Below are 16744 nucleotides of genomic sequence, written 5' to 3'. Positions count from 1 at the left end.
ACGTTAGGAAGTAATCACCTAAGTGGAACGTCTGTAGGTTTTCATAATTACAAAATGTAAAGCAAATGTTGGAGATGATGTACATTTTCTGTTACCACGTAAATACTAATTTGAAATGACGTGGCTCTACAGAGTTGGCAACTGGATTGATTTAGTGAGCACAACTTCTCTTTACTCTGTTAAACATGCAGCCAAAACTCATCTGGTCACCCAAACTCAACATGGCCTATCCTCTTTCACCACCACATGCCAGTCCTGCACACATGGTTCGCTTCACACATCAAGCATTCCTCGCTAACGACTCACTGGAGGTTAGCAGCATTTAGCTGGGGAATGTGTTTTCCATTTGGACCATGGTTCACTTAGAAACTGATCCTGGGCACCGGGACTGGGTCAGAACCTGTTGTTGCCATTTCTGACCTTAATAAGCAAAAACAGGTCAGGCTAGAGCGAGTAGGCAGGTTAAAAACAGTCACTTAATCACATCAGGTTTAACCGGACTGGGAGCATAGTAGAGCAGGTCTCAGCAGGAAGTTTTTCTTTCTCGTTACATAGTAATTTTTCACAATATGGGTGTACAGTTTAGTAGGACAAATAGTGACAAATATGGGGTTAACTTATCTTATGTTAATGTCTGTATTCTGGTTTCTCCAGCACATATACCATTTCCAACAAAAAAACATTCATTTAACTTTCAGCCATAATTTATACTGACACTTGTAACGCTACCACAGTTAAGTTGTTAAGCCCACAGTGACATAAAAATTTGACACTAGTGGGAAACAATGTGATGGCATGTGTCTTTTCATGCACCATTACGTTGCTACATCACTCACCACACCAAGCCTAATTGTGTTGACAGGCTGATTTCTGTTATGATAGTATTGTATTGCCATCAGTTTGATGGAACCAACCATGTACTAGGCCATCCTGCATTGCCCCCTTTTCAGTCCCCCCTTCCTCTTCCATTGTTCCTTGTGCTGCAACTGTTGAAGCCTCCAGTAACCAGTCTGTCCCATTTGGCTTGGATTACGTGTCAGAAGGACTTTAGTGGCTCTTGAGGAAAATGCACAGGCCTTCTGTTTCCTGAGGGCAAATAAAAAGGAATCCAGGGTTGTTTCGAGACCAAAGCAAACTGTGGTTGTGTTGGAGCATGCATATATGTGGAGCCCCAAAGTGTACAATATTACATAAGGGAACCAATAAATTGGTTCGTTTATACATATTAAATTATTACAACTTAGCGTGTTACTATGAAAGGAAATGATATTTCATCATGAGTTTTTTTTACAATAACAGAGTTTTATTGGAGTTCATTGTAATTTCATTGTAGACATTTTTATTTCAAAATGCCCCTTCTCAAAAATCTGTTTTTATTTCACAATGTAACTTTTCATAATGTCTCTTTGTATTTCCTGTTAGCTAGAGCAACACAATGAACTCCAATAAAACATAATGATTAAATGACTTTTAATAATAATGAGTATTAGTAGTTTAGTTTATTTCACAATTAATTTATGTATCTAATAATAATATTTTAATAATAATATGTATATTATTTCATAATACCTCATTTATTTACTTTGAAGAGTTTGGGCTTCCATACTAATATACGTGTGTGTGCGGGCATAGCTTACTGTACGTTCCTGTGGAAGCAGTGCATTCTTAGGTTCGTGTGTGCACTGCTTGATCAATACAGAACAGAAGTGGATTTAAGAGCTTTATTAGTGGTTTTACTGTTTGTCTGCTGTAGGAATTTTGCAAATTCACATTAAGTGTAGTACAGTATATGTATCAGTACACAAGGAACATTCAGTATTTCTCACATCTGTACAATTCAGTCCTGGTACACTGTCAGTCTTGTCACTATAAGCTTCATTACCAGGGCTTCTTTAAAACCTTATCCTCCAAAGAGTTTTAGTTCCCCCTCTCCAACATCCCACCACCATCTGCATGATTACTTTGTTACTCTCATGTGCAATATCGTGACATGTTCACCTTCAGTTGGGTTTACTGTACGAGCAATTCAATTTCTGGTCATTGTTATTAAATTAAATCTCTAATCTATCAAACTTTTCCTGTCACAGGAAAAGCCTCCATCTTCAGTCCCAGTTTCTGACAAGAGGTCAAACTCTGAAGACTTAGTTTAGTGTTTACCAAGCTACAATAGATTGGACAATCGGCTTCAGGAAAGGTTGTTCTGTGGTGATGGATAATATTGAACACAACCATTGAACCAAAATGATTTTCTTAGGCGTCATAAAACAAAAGTGGAGACAGACCCAACAGTGTATCATGTTTCCCTCCTGCTTCTTGCAGAAGCCAATAATTAACAAAACATCTTGGTAATTTACTAGAGCAAAGTCATACTAAGACAGTTTCGTGTAACGTTTTGATTATTCAGTCTGTTGTGGTCACAATAGTTGATCAGGTCCAACCCAAAGAGCTTTACCTCACAGATCAGCAACTTAAAATCTTTCTGGTGCAATTTTTTCAGACATTTAGGACAACTGGGAGCTTCTATGTCTCTTTTAAGTTGTTACTCAACATGCAACGTGCTCCTTGAGTCAAAGCCTCTGTTTGTCTATATCTATCTATTAATGAGCACTACCTGTTGCAACACTTTCAGATTTACAAATTTCTGCTCATATGGGGTGCTTTCAGTTAATAATATAGTTCGGCATTTTGGGAAATATTGCTTTTTTGTCGAGAATTAGATAAGAACATTGATATCACTCTCATATCTGCCTGATAAATATGCAGCTATAGTTAGTAGTCAGTTATCTTAGCTTAACATAAACACTAACAACGTAAGGAAACAGCTAGCCTAGCTCTAACTAAAGGTAATAGCAGAAGTAATCTGCTTCATAACCCCCCAACACTTATATTTTTTACACATTTTTATTTTTTATTTTTTTAATGGATTAAACGAACGAGATATAACGTGTTGAATAGTGAAATTTAGATGTGTTCGTAGGAAGATGCTGTTACATTTTGGACAGAGGCTAGCTGTTTCCTCCTTTTTCCAGTCTTTATGCTAAGCAAAGCTAAGTGGCTGCTGGCCGTAGCTTCATTTATCATACAGACATGTATGAGAGTGATATATATTGTAGCTCTTGCCTACTCAAGTGGTGTTTTACTGAATGGAAGATTAGGGCCTTTCCAATCCTTATTAGTCTTAAAGGTATTTTAAATTTGTCTTCCCTTTTCCCCGTAATACACCTGATGGTAAATAATCTGTTGATTGAACCAAATAATTCACAATGGTACTTTCCTTCCCTTGCCCTTTCTTTTAAATTAGGACAACACTGATATTGTAACAAAGTCCCATTCACTTATTGTACAGTGGCGCCCTCCGGGCTTTAACTAAAAGATAAACTAGAGAATTACAAATTTTTACATGTTAAAAAAAAAACAACAACAACTAAAGAAGATATATTTACAAAAACAGCTAGGAACAAAAATGTAAAACATCAGCGGATACCTGAAATAATTCCCAGGCACTTGTGATGAAAAACAATTACACATTTAAGTGCTACGATCTAGGACAATAAGAGGAACATAATACCATTTACAAGTATTATTTGGAAATTAAAATACAACCCTTAGAGAGTAGAGTGAGAATACCTTCATTTAAAGTAACACTATAGCATGAAGCTCAGTATGCTAGTGGTTAGTAAAAATGTACAATCTGTGCCCAAGAGTTACAGATGAAGTTGTTGCTATAGGTAAGTTTAGCACAGTAAACTATTTGCTCCCTCACTTTTTACCCAAAACAGACAGTGGGAAAAAAGGGGGAAAAGTAGTTCCTAGGGGACCCTAGTCGGCAGCACAGTAATCATGTCATGATTACGTACAATGTTGAAGTATGCTTTGATAAATTCAAACCTAATCGGTGGAACACAATACAAAGTAAAAAGCACATACTGCAAAGAGGAATGCGTGCTTATAGGGTACATAAACAAGCTGATTAATGCAAACTCCGATCCCTGGGTTTCATCTTTACATTTAAGAAATCCAAAACCTTTCTGCTTTCCCTTGGCCTGAATTCATCCCACATCCTTTGCCTTATGTCGCTGCTGACTTGCCTTTTACCCAGAAGTCATTGTTGCAAACAATGAGGAAAAAAGGCACCCCTTTTTTTCTTTTTTCTCTGGCCTGTTTCCCTCTCTTATTCATCTGTTTGACGGATTGTCAGTTGCAAGAATCACGGCTTTGGATAAACACAGTGACTCACCATGAACAATTACAGTGTTCACTTCATTATAGCGGGTTACATATATTTAGTGTAATATTGATGTGACACAATAATTCAAGATACCCTGAGAAATGAAGCAAAAATGATACAAAAAACCTGTATTTTTGCTTTGCATCCTGGTTATTTTGTACTGTATGTGCATTTGTTTTGTCTTGTTGGGCACTAGCTGACAATGAGTTGCTAGTTGCTGCATGCTCTTTACTGTTAATGTAGCATTTCACCATCTATAGCACACATTGCAAATTATAGGATTTTCAGACATATGTTTTAGATACAGAGTGACCTTATAGTTTCTACTAATAGTGAGATTAAACAGTATATGGTCCCCGCATGAGAGTGCTCATTACAGTATATGGCAGGATCTGAAGTTTACTGTGTCTTCAAGATTAAACAAGAATGTAAATACATACATGATCTGCGTGTGATGTTTGTATAGTGCATGCATGCATGCCTACATATGTGTGTACTGTATGTATGTACTGTATGTGTATGTCTCTATTTGGTGTGTGCACTTCTTATGTACATACAGCATACAATGGTTGATGCTGGGTGACTTAAGTTTTGAGTCCCACGTCCTTCTCTTTTTCTGGGTCAGTATGACAGAGTCTGTGTAGGAGCGCCTGTGTTACGCAGATAGGGCTGAGCACATAGACTGCAGTCTCATGTTGCCTCGGTCAATGACCTGCCCCACAGACCATCTGGCTGGCCAAGTCCAGCCAGCAGCTCTTATGGAACTTGATGGGGATAAAAAGAATCTGCAGAAATCAGGTAAGACAAGCTAAAATTGAGATTAATTCCACATGTGCTGCAGCGCCATATCTTATATTTAACACAGGCATTTAAAATGAGGGTAAACAGCTGGACTTGGCTTTTGTTTTTGCTGAAGGAGAATAGGTTCATTTGAAATGCGTCCAAGCATCTTTCCTCAGATTGTCATATTTGCAAAGATCCAGACATCTATGGTATGCAGGCCTCATCTGGTAGCAGTAACAGACACAAGCCATTTGTCAACTTAAATTCAAAAAGTCTAACATGGCATGTAAAAAATGTTGCTTGTCAGGTCTGGTCTGGAGACGTTCACTCCTCTTTGGTAGCATAGATTTGAAAAGTAACATTTAGATGTACAGCACTGGCATATAAATGCTACAAGTAAGCGCCACACTTACTATTCTTGTTTAAGAATGAAGAATAAGGATGCAGAGGATCAAGAGCCAGGTATACACTTTGACTTCAGTTCACAGACCACTGCTGCTCCATGGTTAATGTAGTCCGATGAAACCGTCAGCTGATTATCAAATAGTTTGGAAAGGCAGGTGGCTATTCCAGGCTCACAATGGAATGATTATAGACCATTTCTTTCCACATTGGTTTTACATTGTGTGGAAATCAAAAAAAAAAAGTTTTTGCTTCTTCTTCACTGTGACTGCTGGCTTCATATGGGAATAGCTTAAAGCGGTTCTTACGTGAGCTGAGGGAGGCCATTGAAGAATATTTAGGTTAAGCTTCACGTGGTTTGCTCGCTGTTAAGCGTAAATTACACCACAGAAGTGGCAGTCGGCTTTGCAGCACTTGGGCTGAGCACCAGACTCTGGGCGATGTCGTCACGGTTGATCTTGCGCAGGGCCGTGCACAGCGTGTCAATGCTGGCGCAGTCCTTGCTCGCCCAGTCAGACAGGAGTGCGCGGACGGGGTGCTCTTCCTGCCGGAAGATGGCGATCCGCTCCTCCTCGTATCCCAGGAGGCCCGCCAGGTTGCACCAGTCGCTGTCGTCCATGTGGTTGCAGTCGTCTCCTTCACTTCCGCTGAACAGCAGCCTCTCCACTTTCTCTCTGGTGTGAAGAGGAAGGAGCAAACAAGGCTCTTCATCCACGGTCACAACTGCAGAGGGAAAAGAACAAGTTCATGCCAGTTCATTATTTGAACTATATGATTTATTTACAATATATTAACCTTTCATTGATGTTGAAACAATATTAAATGGCCAGTTACATTAATTTTTGAACACAATTCTGAATACTTTCATAAATTCATTTCAAATAATTGAATAAATTGAGCGATCCGCACATTTTTACTACTCTCTATGACTGTCTAATGTAAAACCATTCGAATTCAACTTAGATCCTGTTTATGAGCTTCTCAACTGGCTGTAAATACTAGTAAAAAGGAAAGAGACGTAGTGTACATTTCCTGTAGCAGCAACAGTGGTTTGTTTGGAGTAAATATAAGAAGCACAGGATAGCTGCATTGCACGAGCAGCAATAGCCTCTATACTTGATTAATTCCATTAAAACATCATTATAGAAAATCCAAGTAAAGGGCATTTCATCTTTGGCCCCACTGTCTGATTGTCAGGTCAACAGCAATGATTCAATGACTGTTTAGCACCAAAAATATCCCAAAATCCCACAGATGATCACCTTAAGATACTGTTCAAATATGGACAGGAAACTGACATCTTAATACTTTTCTGCAAGCATGTGGTTTCAAAAGTCCTAAATCCTCTCAAACTCTTTTGTTTGGGCAGGACTTGAAACTCCCAAGAGCACGTTGAGCAAAAAAACAAACGCTAAAGCTTGGTCAGCGTTGTAATCTGTGTTTGCATATCAGCTACCGTAAATTTAAAAAGTCGTATTCAAGGTGGAGTTGGTGAAGCCACCAGACGAGTTATTCCTAAGGGATCATTCTTTTCTTTCAACTGATATGATGGGACAGTTTAGGGTGCAGGCCACAGTTTGTTTACATTCACAAATACCTAAAATTCAGGTTTGCTATCAAACAGACCTATTGGTGGATTAGAAGAAAACTCATTACAAGAGGAATTCAGTGCCAGATAAACACTGACCTTTGTGCTGAAATGTTCTTACACATAAATTTAAGTATAGTAGTTTGATAAATGAGGGCTGCTGTTTTTCTTGACACCGAGGGAGTGGCTTCTGTAAAGGTATAAGTATCAGTGTGTTACCTGTCTGTGCCTGAGTCTGGCCCTGCTGCTCCTGCAGACTTTGGCTGTCCACAGAAATGCCACTGTCGCTGTGCAGCTTCTCCCCCTCAGGTGACGGCGTCTGGTTCTGGTTGGTTGTGCAGTTGTTGGCTCCTTGCTTGTTCTGCTTACAGCTGTTCCACCTGAATGAATGATTCAGAATCAGAAGAGGAGAAAAACACAATTCAGCAAAAGAAAAAGCAGGAAAATCAACTACACTGTATGTGTTTGTGGAAATCTTCAGTACCAGTAATAATAATTAAGTTTGATAAAAACAACAGTTAATCAAGCTGTACCAACATAATCACTACTGTAAATACACAACAGTTCTGTAAGTTTAGTTAAGTACCTATTTTAACCTGAAATGTCTGATTTTTTTGTCCCCGTGGGGGCTGCAGAAACAAGCTGCGAACACAACACTGGCATATTGTCTGATGCAGCAAACCTGTTAGCAAACAGTTGTGTGCATAGTTACACATCAAGGAGGTACGGAGCGACATTAGCATTCATTTCTACTCTCCTTTTATCCTTGTCTTTGATCTCCAACAACTCCTGAGGCAGTGGTTCTCAAAAGTTTCATTTTTTGCCAACCTGTGTTCTGATCTGTCTTGGACAACAGTGTGCTCTCATCTATAAAAGCAGCAGTTGATTTCATTAAAAATGAAACTGCAGAAATTCAAAATCTGATTGGGTTTTGTTGTCCATATACATTTGTAATGAGCATCAGATCCCTTTTCTCTTCTCTGAACATTTTTTAAAATGTTTGTTATTATGATGACTATTATTTTTGAGCTCGTTGGACAGTAAGCAGTGGAGATCAGTAGACAAAGGGAGAAACTGACAGGGTGAGAAAGATCCAAACAGTACCCATCAAAGGAACATGGTCCTATAGGGGTCAGGACCACCCATAGGGTTCAAAGATAAATCTAATAGGTCAAAAGATGATTTAGAAAATAAAATACAATATATATGCACCATGATGCATCATTGTGTTTACTGTGTGCCTTAAATTTTGTCTCATGCTCTTTTCTGTCCTCACCTTTTGAAGATAATGAAGGCCACGAGGCCGACCACGACAGCTGCCAGGATGGAGCAGTAGATTGGGATGAGCTTGTCATTCAGACCCTGGTAGAGCCGCTCCTGGGAATCACCATTAGTGGTGGTGGTGGTGCTGTCTGTAGGACCCTCTGATGGAGGGCCTCCTGGTAGAAAGTCACCATAGGTGGGCATGGAGACGCCAATGAAGGGTGTGGGAGACACTGAAGGGTAGTGAACTGTGAAGGACAAATATTCATGGAAGGAAAATCTATTAGAACTTCCTGAATATATAAAAACGCAGCGACGCTGCCATAACAGGCATTTACCATACATTTTAGATTTTAGAACAGCTTTTTGGCCACTTGAGAGCAGTGGAAACAAGCTGTAAACACAACACAATGGCAAATGGAAATATCTCGCCCAGTAGCTGCTAAATGATCCAGTATTTTTCACCAGCTAGTCTGTAACTTTTTTTGTTGTTGTTGTTGGTGCTATAAACAGCTGCTTGCTTTGGCTGGAAATGACACTGATGAGAGCTGTGAGAATGAACCAAAACAGTAAAGTTGCACGCCCTGAAACCTAAAAAATGAGCTGAAAGAGCTGCTAAAAAGCTCTGTACAGCTGAGGGGGATTGCAGAGTCTGATGATATTACCTGTGGGTTTGTAACTACTAATGACATGTTACACATTGTACATAATAATTTGATCCATGTGTGACTTCACTACCTAAAACCAGCTCAGAATCAATATGTTATATGGAATTGGGACATAGCATCAATCTAACAATTGAAATTCAAGAAATAACGTTTGAGTTGATTTAAAAAAAATGTCTTTAAAATGTCAGCCATCAGAAATAAACTCCACCAGACCAGAGGTGCCCCTCCATTATTAGCAGCAGGTGGAGAGACATGCTGTAGATTCTTTGATACCCTGCATATCAGGATACTTTTTGCTTGAAGATATGATTGGAAAATGGTATCTAAGATTTAAATATGGCTAAAAATATGACACTAAGACAGATAGATCATCTATCTTCAAGCTCCTATCACTGTTTTTGTTTTTATCCACCATAGCCACTGTAACCATAAATGTCTCTAATGCTGCAAACACATAAAACAAGCACACCCACACATACATTACATACCACATCCCTCGGTCATTTCACCTCCTCCCCAGGGAGCCATTAACAGGGGTAAAAGCAAGTTTGTCCATCTAGTCCTGCCCACTTTCCTCCAACCATTAACTGAAGCAGACCTGTTCACTCCTCACCGCGGATGTGGAAACCTATCCTCGCCTTTTCAATTACTTACAGTTACTCACATCATCAACAGGAAACCATCCTGTTGGTTTCCAAGGCCTCTAAATACCTCAGGAGAGCCACTGAGTGCAAGGTGGCCATTTTTCACTAATGAGGCGAAAACATTTTTAATGAGAGCTTATTTAGATGGATGCACATAACTGCTGTGGGCCGTTTAGCCGAAGGAGGATGTGAGAATGTGATAAGTACTTTATGACAGCACCAATATACCGAACATCCTGTTAAGCTGTTGTGCTAGATGTCATCATTCTTAATCATTAACCTGTAAAGCCACTGATTTTTATCACAAAAATACTTAAAATGACATTGGTGTCATATTACAATGAGGCATAACAGGAAACTTCTTGCCTTGCGGGTATATCTACTTCACTGTGCCAATATTATTAGACATGCGACACATGTTCGTAAGTGTTATACTAAAGCCATTCCACTTACTTGAGGTTCATGAAGATGTCACACATCTGATCGGAAAGGCTACTTCACTTCTAACTGACTGGTGGGGAGTCCCAGGTATTTCATTTCTTGTGGGGCTAATCCCACAAGAAGCTGAAGATGAAACATCCTCAAGATACTCAAGCAGGTCCAGTTGCCTTCATATAGCACTCAGAAATACCAAGACCTGGATGACTGAGAATTTTCACAGACATGTGAAACGAAGCAAGTGAATTTGATTTGTGTGCAGTATGTATGTAACTGCTGGTTTGTCTTGCCGCTAATTTGTTAATACTGGTGCTTGGACAGCTTTAGATTTTTTACCGCCAGGTCAGTGAAGTTTCCTCCCACTGGGTCCAATGAACCATGTGCTGCTGTTAAGTGATCTGTCAGCTCACTCAGCACAAGTGGCTACAGTTACAAGTGGCTCGCTAAGACCACAACATCCCATTTCTTACATCCATGAAACAAACATAAACACCATATCTCCATCACGTTTTCTACATTGTTTCTCACTGTTTGGTTTGACTGGTGCTCTTTTAATTAAGTCATCTTGTTGCACTCTCTTCTTCTGCAACAGTTTAAAGGCTCCTGATTGGAGAGTTAACGGCACCAGCTGTTCATCTTGACAAACAAATTCATAATATTGCATAATGGTAGTGGATGAAAACATTCATTTGTATTTTCTATTGCCGATTTTTTGAAGCTTCTTTTAAACTGTGCACAACATTTGGGTGGAAACCTAGCTAAACTCAGCCAATTTTACATATCAAAATCTGTGCAACTGCATATACGAACCTAGAGCTTTACCAGACCTTGGCAGCCTGCTCATCATCTCTGCTTTTTGGGTGGAGTACTCTTAATTAAAATACCAATATATTGGGCTAATATCTGTGAACATAATGCCTAAGAAACACAAAATAAATACAAAGAGGCTGCTAATGATGCACTGCAACATATCAAATTCCTTCCCGTCCTCTTCACTATCTCCCTATAGACAGACACACATACATACATGCACACCACCATCATTGTCATCACCATCACCACCATGCTTTGTCTGCCTCTCCTTGGCTGTCTTAACCCACCATCAACACAAACACACTCGAAATCAGACACCATTCATTCACAGAGATCTTCTTTGTCCAGCACAAATGCCCCCTCCCCATCTTTTTATCCTTCAGTCCACTCTCCATCCATTTTGCCTCTGGTCATGCTTTGGCTTGCTCCTATCAGACATTTCATTTTCTATCAAACAGTACTACGGTCAGGTGGACGGCACTTTTTCTCCCTCACTCAACAAAATTTATCTTTCCAAGCCCCATCATTGAAAGAGGACACTATAATTTTTGCCTAACCCTCCAGGTTACGTCTTTTATTCTTTTTGTTTATTAAACATCCATCCATTCACTCCCAACATCTCTGCATCATTACTGTGCTCTCCCTCCTCCCTCCTTCTATTATTAACAGCTAAATCAGGGCCCTATGTGCCTTTACTGAACCACTTTCTCAACCTCTCACACTGAATGGTTTGGCTTTGGACGGGATTGACCACCCCCTTTCTGAGCTCAGCATGTTTTCCAGCGCACACAGAGCTCAGTGGTGACTAGACCAATGCTCTAAGAGAGTTATCATGTCAAAGCATTTTAGTGATCAGCTTGGCAATGATTCCTTCATAATGTAGCCTCGGGCAGAATTCTTAAAAGCAACACAATAAATTACCATATCCATGTATCAAACATGTCTAATTTATTAATGATAAACACCAGAAAACAAAAGGTATGCTTAAAATTTCAGAAAATGGTAAACACAAAAATATATCAGCTAAAACAAAGAGTGCGGAAATGTCATCAAATTAATCTGCAAATATCTTGATGATCGATAAGTATTTTTTTAAGTAAAAATAGAAAACATACGTATGAGAATTTGCCTGTTGTCGTTGTCTCATGTTATAGTAAACTGAATATCTTTGGCTTTTAGACTGTCAGTCAGACAAAAACAGACATTTCAAGGTATCACTTTAATGTCTAAGAAACTATGACATGCCATTTTTCACTCAAGATTAATCAATAATGAAAATAATCATTGGTTGCATCTGTACTGTAGCATGTACATGATATGTATTCTAAACCTTTAAGTTAAGTGTCTCTAAGTTGCTAAGTGTCTCTAAGTTTCTAAGTTGCACTTTAAGTGCAACTTAGAAACATGCTGGTGTACCTCTGTTCAAAGTGTGGCAATAGCTTGTTATTAAAATCATAAAAACTGAAAGACACGGGGCTCTCAAAATTATAGGTTCAGTGAACTGTAACTCCTCTCAACAAACCATTTATTATATGTAATGTTAAGCATTATTTGGTTGTTAATGCAATTACTGGAATTTTCCTCTGGGGCGTGTCTGTTAACGATAAACCTGACTGGAATTCCAGACACGTGTATTTTTCCAGCATTGAAAGAGTGATTACATAGAAAAAACTCGTTGCTCTGTTTCTTCACATGAGTGTATATGTATATAGAGTGTATGTGGGAGTGTGTGTGCAATTTGTGTTCAAAGTGTGTATGTGTGGGGTATTCTGCAGCAGCCACACCTGAGTTGAACTCCTTAATACAACCTCTTGCAGACTCTTGCAAACAGTTGTGACACTGCTGTTTCAACACCATATTCTTTGAAAGCTGGTGTTGGATTTAAACCAAAAGGAAAGGATGGGCTTCCGACACAAACAAGTTGTTTCATTTTATTATATGTCATTAAAACTGAGCACAGATGAGACTGCTGCCAAGACCTGCCTAACAAAACTTGAAATGTCTTTACCAGTAAAGGATATTTTTTTTTAGAATTCATGTTGTTATAACAAGCACAAGTGAGTGGATACATGAGGATTATTGCAGAATGCAGTTGCTCCTTTTTTGCTGATCTGCTTTTGACATTCGCGATTTCTTTTGTTTCATCATCTCTTTTCTTCTTGAGGCCCCTGGCTCAGTTCCTACATTACATGAACCATCTAATTTTTCTGAACACATTCTAGAGACTGAACACACCCCTTGATACGTATGCATGTATGTGAATTTGTATTGGGTGCATTTGTGTGCACTCCTGGGATATGCCAGTTATGCGGCAGAATGTGATCAGCACTCATAGAGGTCAACCAGAGAAACCCCAGAGTGCAGAGGAGTAACTCCATCGCTTTTATCGACCAGGCCATGTTCTCAGCATCTGTTACTTCTCTTGCTTTCTTCATCTCTTTCTTTTCTGCAGCTTTGTGTTCTCCCCTTCCTGTGTACCACTCTCATTGTCATTTAGTTTCTGTTATACAATTCAGCTTTGGATTTGCTTCTCATTGCGGTCATTTTTTGTTTAATTTTGGGCACCCCCTTCTTTTAAGGCTCCCTTTACAAAGAGTTTATAAGTTGTAGTTAATGGCTTTATTAATGATTATTAAAAAATGTACCAATGTTTATAGATCTTTAGTAAACAAGTGTTTATAACAAACTGTATGCCAGCCACTTTACACAGTTTTGGGAAACCAATAAAATCCTAATTTCTGGAATCTTATTATCTGTAAGGAATTGAAACAAATAAAATGTAGAAAACTACAAAACCAGCTTTCACTGTGACAGAATTAATGCGACAAATGAGCCAGCAAAACAAAATTCCATGAAATTCCTTTTTTTATGCCACAGTGTAGTAATTCAGCTCTAGGCAGCTATGACAGATAAAAAAAATATCGCTGAGAAAAAGGCTTGGGTTGGCAAAGACACAATTCCCCAACACATGCTGTAAATCCTCATGAGGACAAAACCTTGACTCTCTAGGCAGAACATCTGGCAATGAATGAACGGCACGAGCGAAAGTGCAAGTGTTGTGGTCACCCTTGGACCGTAACGGCTCACTCATGCCAAATCACCTCCAAAATGTCCCCTGAAACTGCCAGGGGCAAATGCCTGAGGGATGGCAGGAGACTTCAGGAGACTGAGTCATGGCCACAAGAGGTCGATTCTTTTTTGGCAGCAGAGAAAGAACCACAATCAACTTTAAAACTTCCGTCATCGTGACAATGCTCATACTGTGTGGAGCAGGGAGCAAAAGGGTTAAAGAGAGAAGGTCAACTGTGGGCCTACAGCCCAACTCAGAGGAGATATAAGTCAGTAGATGTGTGGAGACCAAGCTATAGCCACACAATGAGTGACTGTGCAATACAAAGACAGTGAATTGTTTAGTCAATCTGGGTTTGGGGATTCTTCACAACTATTGATGTGGTAATGCTTTGGATGCAGGAAATCAGAAATGTCGATGGCGTTTTGCCCTTTATCATTTTACCCATTTGTCTCCCACTCTTTATCTGTCTGTCAGATGCTTGCCGGAAGTGACCGTTTTTTAAGCCCCTCCCACACATGGTGATTGTCCAAAGACAGCAGAGAAACCATAAGTAGGCACTGGCAGTGTGTCAAATGTCTAATCTAGAGTAAGATGTAAACGTTAGTATTTCTACCAAACTAGCTTACTGGCTACAGTTGTAACCTACCCCATATTACTACGAAAGCCAAGGTGTATTTCATAGTTTGCCGAGTTACAAGTTACAATAAACAAGCCAATTCATGTTCCACCATTTCATCATATTATGTTATATTTCATCACTGTGTAGAAGCTTCTACAGTATATCGAAGTTTAAGCCAACGTTAGCAGCCCTGGCCTGCTCTATATTGGATTGGGGGAAGCATCCCCCGCTAAACTTGTTATTTGGTAGTCCTCATCCTAAAAGCCTTTTCATTTGTAATGTGAAAGGTAAAACATACTTTTTGAAACTACAAATACTACTACAAATATTAATAAATAATACTACGACTAAATAGCTCTACATTGCAATTCAAAAACAAAGCTGTGTTTTTTTTTTTAATTTACATGTTTTCTACATGGATCATCAGCTGGTGAGGATGCCAACTTTTTGCCTGGGACACGTAGCTTTAGCCTCTGCCTGGTCGTCCCACAAAAAACGACCCCATAGGTTGCTTGTGCAAACAATTTATAATGACCCATAGTTACACTTTATTGTTAGGTGTCATCTAGCGGGCGTATGAGACAGCATCAGTCATCAGCAAATGCCCAAAACAACATGTTTACGTTCAAGTGACAGAGTCCTCCAGTGGTCGTAGTAATTATGACGGGAGCAAAGGAGGAAGTCAGGTGATGTCATTATATAGCAACAAAGTCTGTGTATGGAGGAGGTCAGGATGGATGGATGGGTCAATAAAACATTGGTCTTTATTACTGGAGACTGCTGTTTCTTTCCCGTTTCAAACCGACAGTCACAACCACGATTGTTCTATAACCTGCGTGTGGTTATTATTGGAACAATGACAACAAACATAGTCTTACCTTAACAAAGTATTTATTTTCATCCAAATCATGATCTTTCCTAAACGTAAACAAGTTGTTTTTGTGCCTAAACCTAACCAAACTATAAACATACCATTGTCACAATTCTATCCCTCCACGTTTTCCCCTTCCTCTGTCGCTCTGTTTGGATTTACTCGAATAGGTCTGGCCCTGAGTGCTATGCATGGGGCTAGTTAGCAGATTACTCTTTTTGATTTCGGGAGGGCAGCCTGTCAATCGTTAAGGTCAACCAAGCTCAGGAAGGAAACAGCTCCCTCCTCCTACTCACGTATCAATTCAATAACCAAATGCACTTGGCCCAATCACCCCATCCTCCTCCTCTCCCCGTGTTTCCTCTCTACCATACCCATTTGACCTTCATCCTTCCATATGCTGTCTCAGATCTGTAATGTTCAACAAATCATCTGGTTGATTTCAATCTGTGCATAGAAATCTGTGCACTAGCCTTGAGGGCTAATAGCCAAAACTGCAAGCTGATAAGAACAGGCAGCGACTTCTCAGTCAAACTCAAGAATTGCTCATTCAACTCTAACCATGGTACTGACGATGCATTTTCAAATAATCTCTCACTCGGCTCAAAAGGAATTACTCTGCAAAGGAAACCCCTCCATCTCTGATAGGTGTTTATTATTGCTGCCACTACAGTATCATTGGTTTGTCTTAACTTATATATGATTACACAGCAGATGTCACTATGATTGGCGGTTAATAGTAGCACTAGTTTTGATCAACTTCACTTGTCCCACTGTCCCCCTGAGTGGATTATGGGGATTATGCCATGTTTTTCAATGCACCTCCCCTGAGGAAACTCATACTGCCTGAACTTTCCACAAAGACCCCCTCCACAAACAAGCATCCCATGAACTTCAACCTCAGACCTTGCTTGGCGGCCAACAGAGGAGTGGAAGTCATATCACACTTCTTAAGATAAGCATCTTGCCCTCAGACGCTCAACTCTGTGGGTCTAGCCTAACAAAGTCTGGTCAGTATTAACATGTTTTAAAATCAGAGAGGGATGAAGAAAGTGAGTGGTTTTCCTGGTAAAACCCAAAACAAACCACTAATCCCTTTGAAAATGTGGTAGGAAATTGGATTTTCACCCCACGTATCAACTGAGCCTGTATCCACATTGAAAAATCATCACAGGGATAATTCACCACAACACTAAATTCAAACATAATCCAAACAGTAACAACAGAAAATCCATCTTTCTCTCTAAAGATAGCCTATAGTATAGTCAACTTACTATAGTCAAGGTGATGTTCTCGGTCCTTCCATCTTCAGTTAAACTATGTCTCCAATGTCTCAAGTTACGTCTTTTTACAA

General features: G+C 39.5%; 1 protein-coding gene across 1 annotated transcript in view; it reads right to left on the bottom strand.

The window, feature by feature from the left end:
- Window positions 1-1735: 1735 nt before the first annotated feature.
- Window positions 1736-16744, bottom strand: part of ngfrb (nerve growth factor receptor b) — a 29511-nt gene continuing 14502 nt past the window's right edge. Inside the window, exons 4-6 of the mRNA XM_040134358.1 lie at window positions 8278-8512; window positions 7221-7381; window positions 1736-6136 (exon numbers count right to left, since the gene is read on the bottom strand). Of these exons, the coding sequence (XP_039990292.1) occupies window positions 5793-6136; window positions 7221-7381; window positions 8278-8512 (740 nt within the window). The 3' untranslated portion in view covers window positions 1736-5792. The remainder of the gene's footprint in view (window positions 6137-7220; window positions 7382-8277; window positions 8513-16744) is intronic.

This window comes from Xiphias gladius, chromosome 9 (assembly GCF_016859285.1).
Source record: "Xiphias gladius isolate SHS-SW01 ecotype Sanya breed wild chromosome 9, ASM1685928v1, whole genome shotgun sequence".
Classification (NCBI taxonomy): Eukaryota; Metazoa; Chordata; class Actinopteri; order Istiophoriformes; family Xiphiidae; genus Xiphias; species Xiphias gladius.
This window is presented reverse-complemented; position numbering and strand designations above follow the sequence as displayed.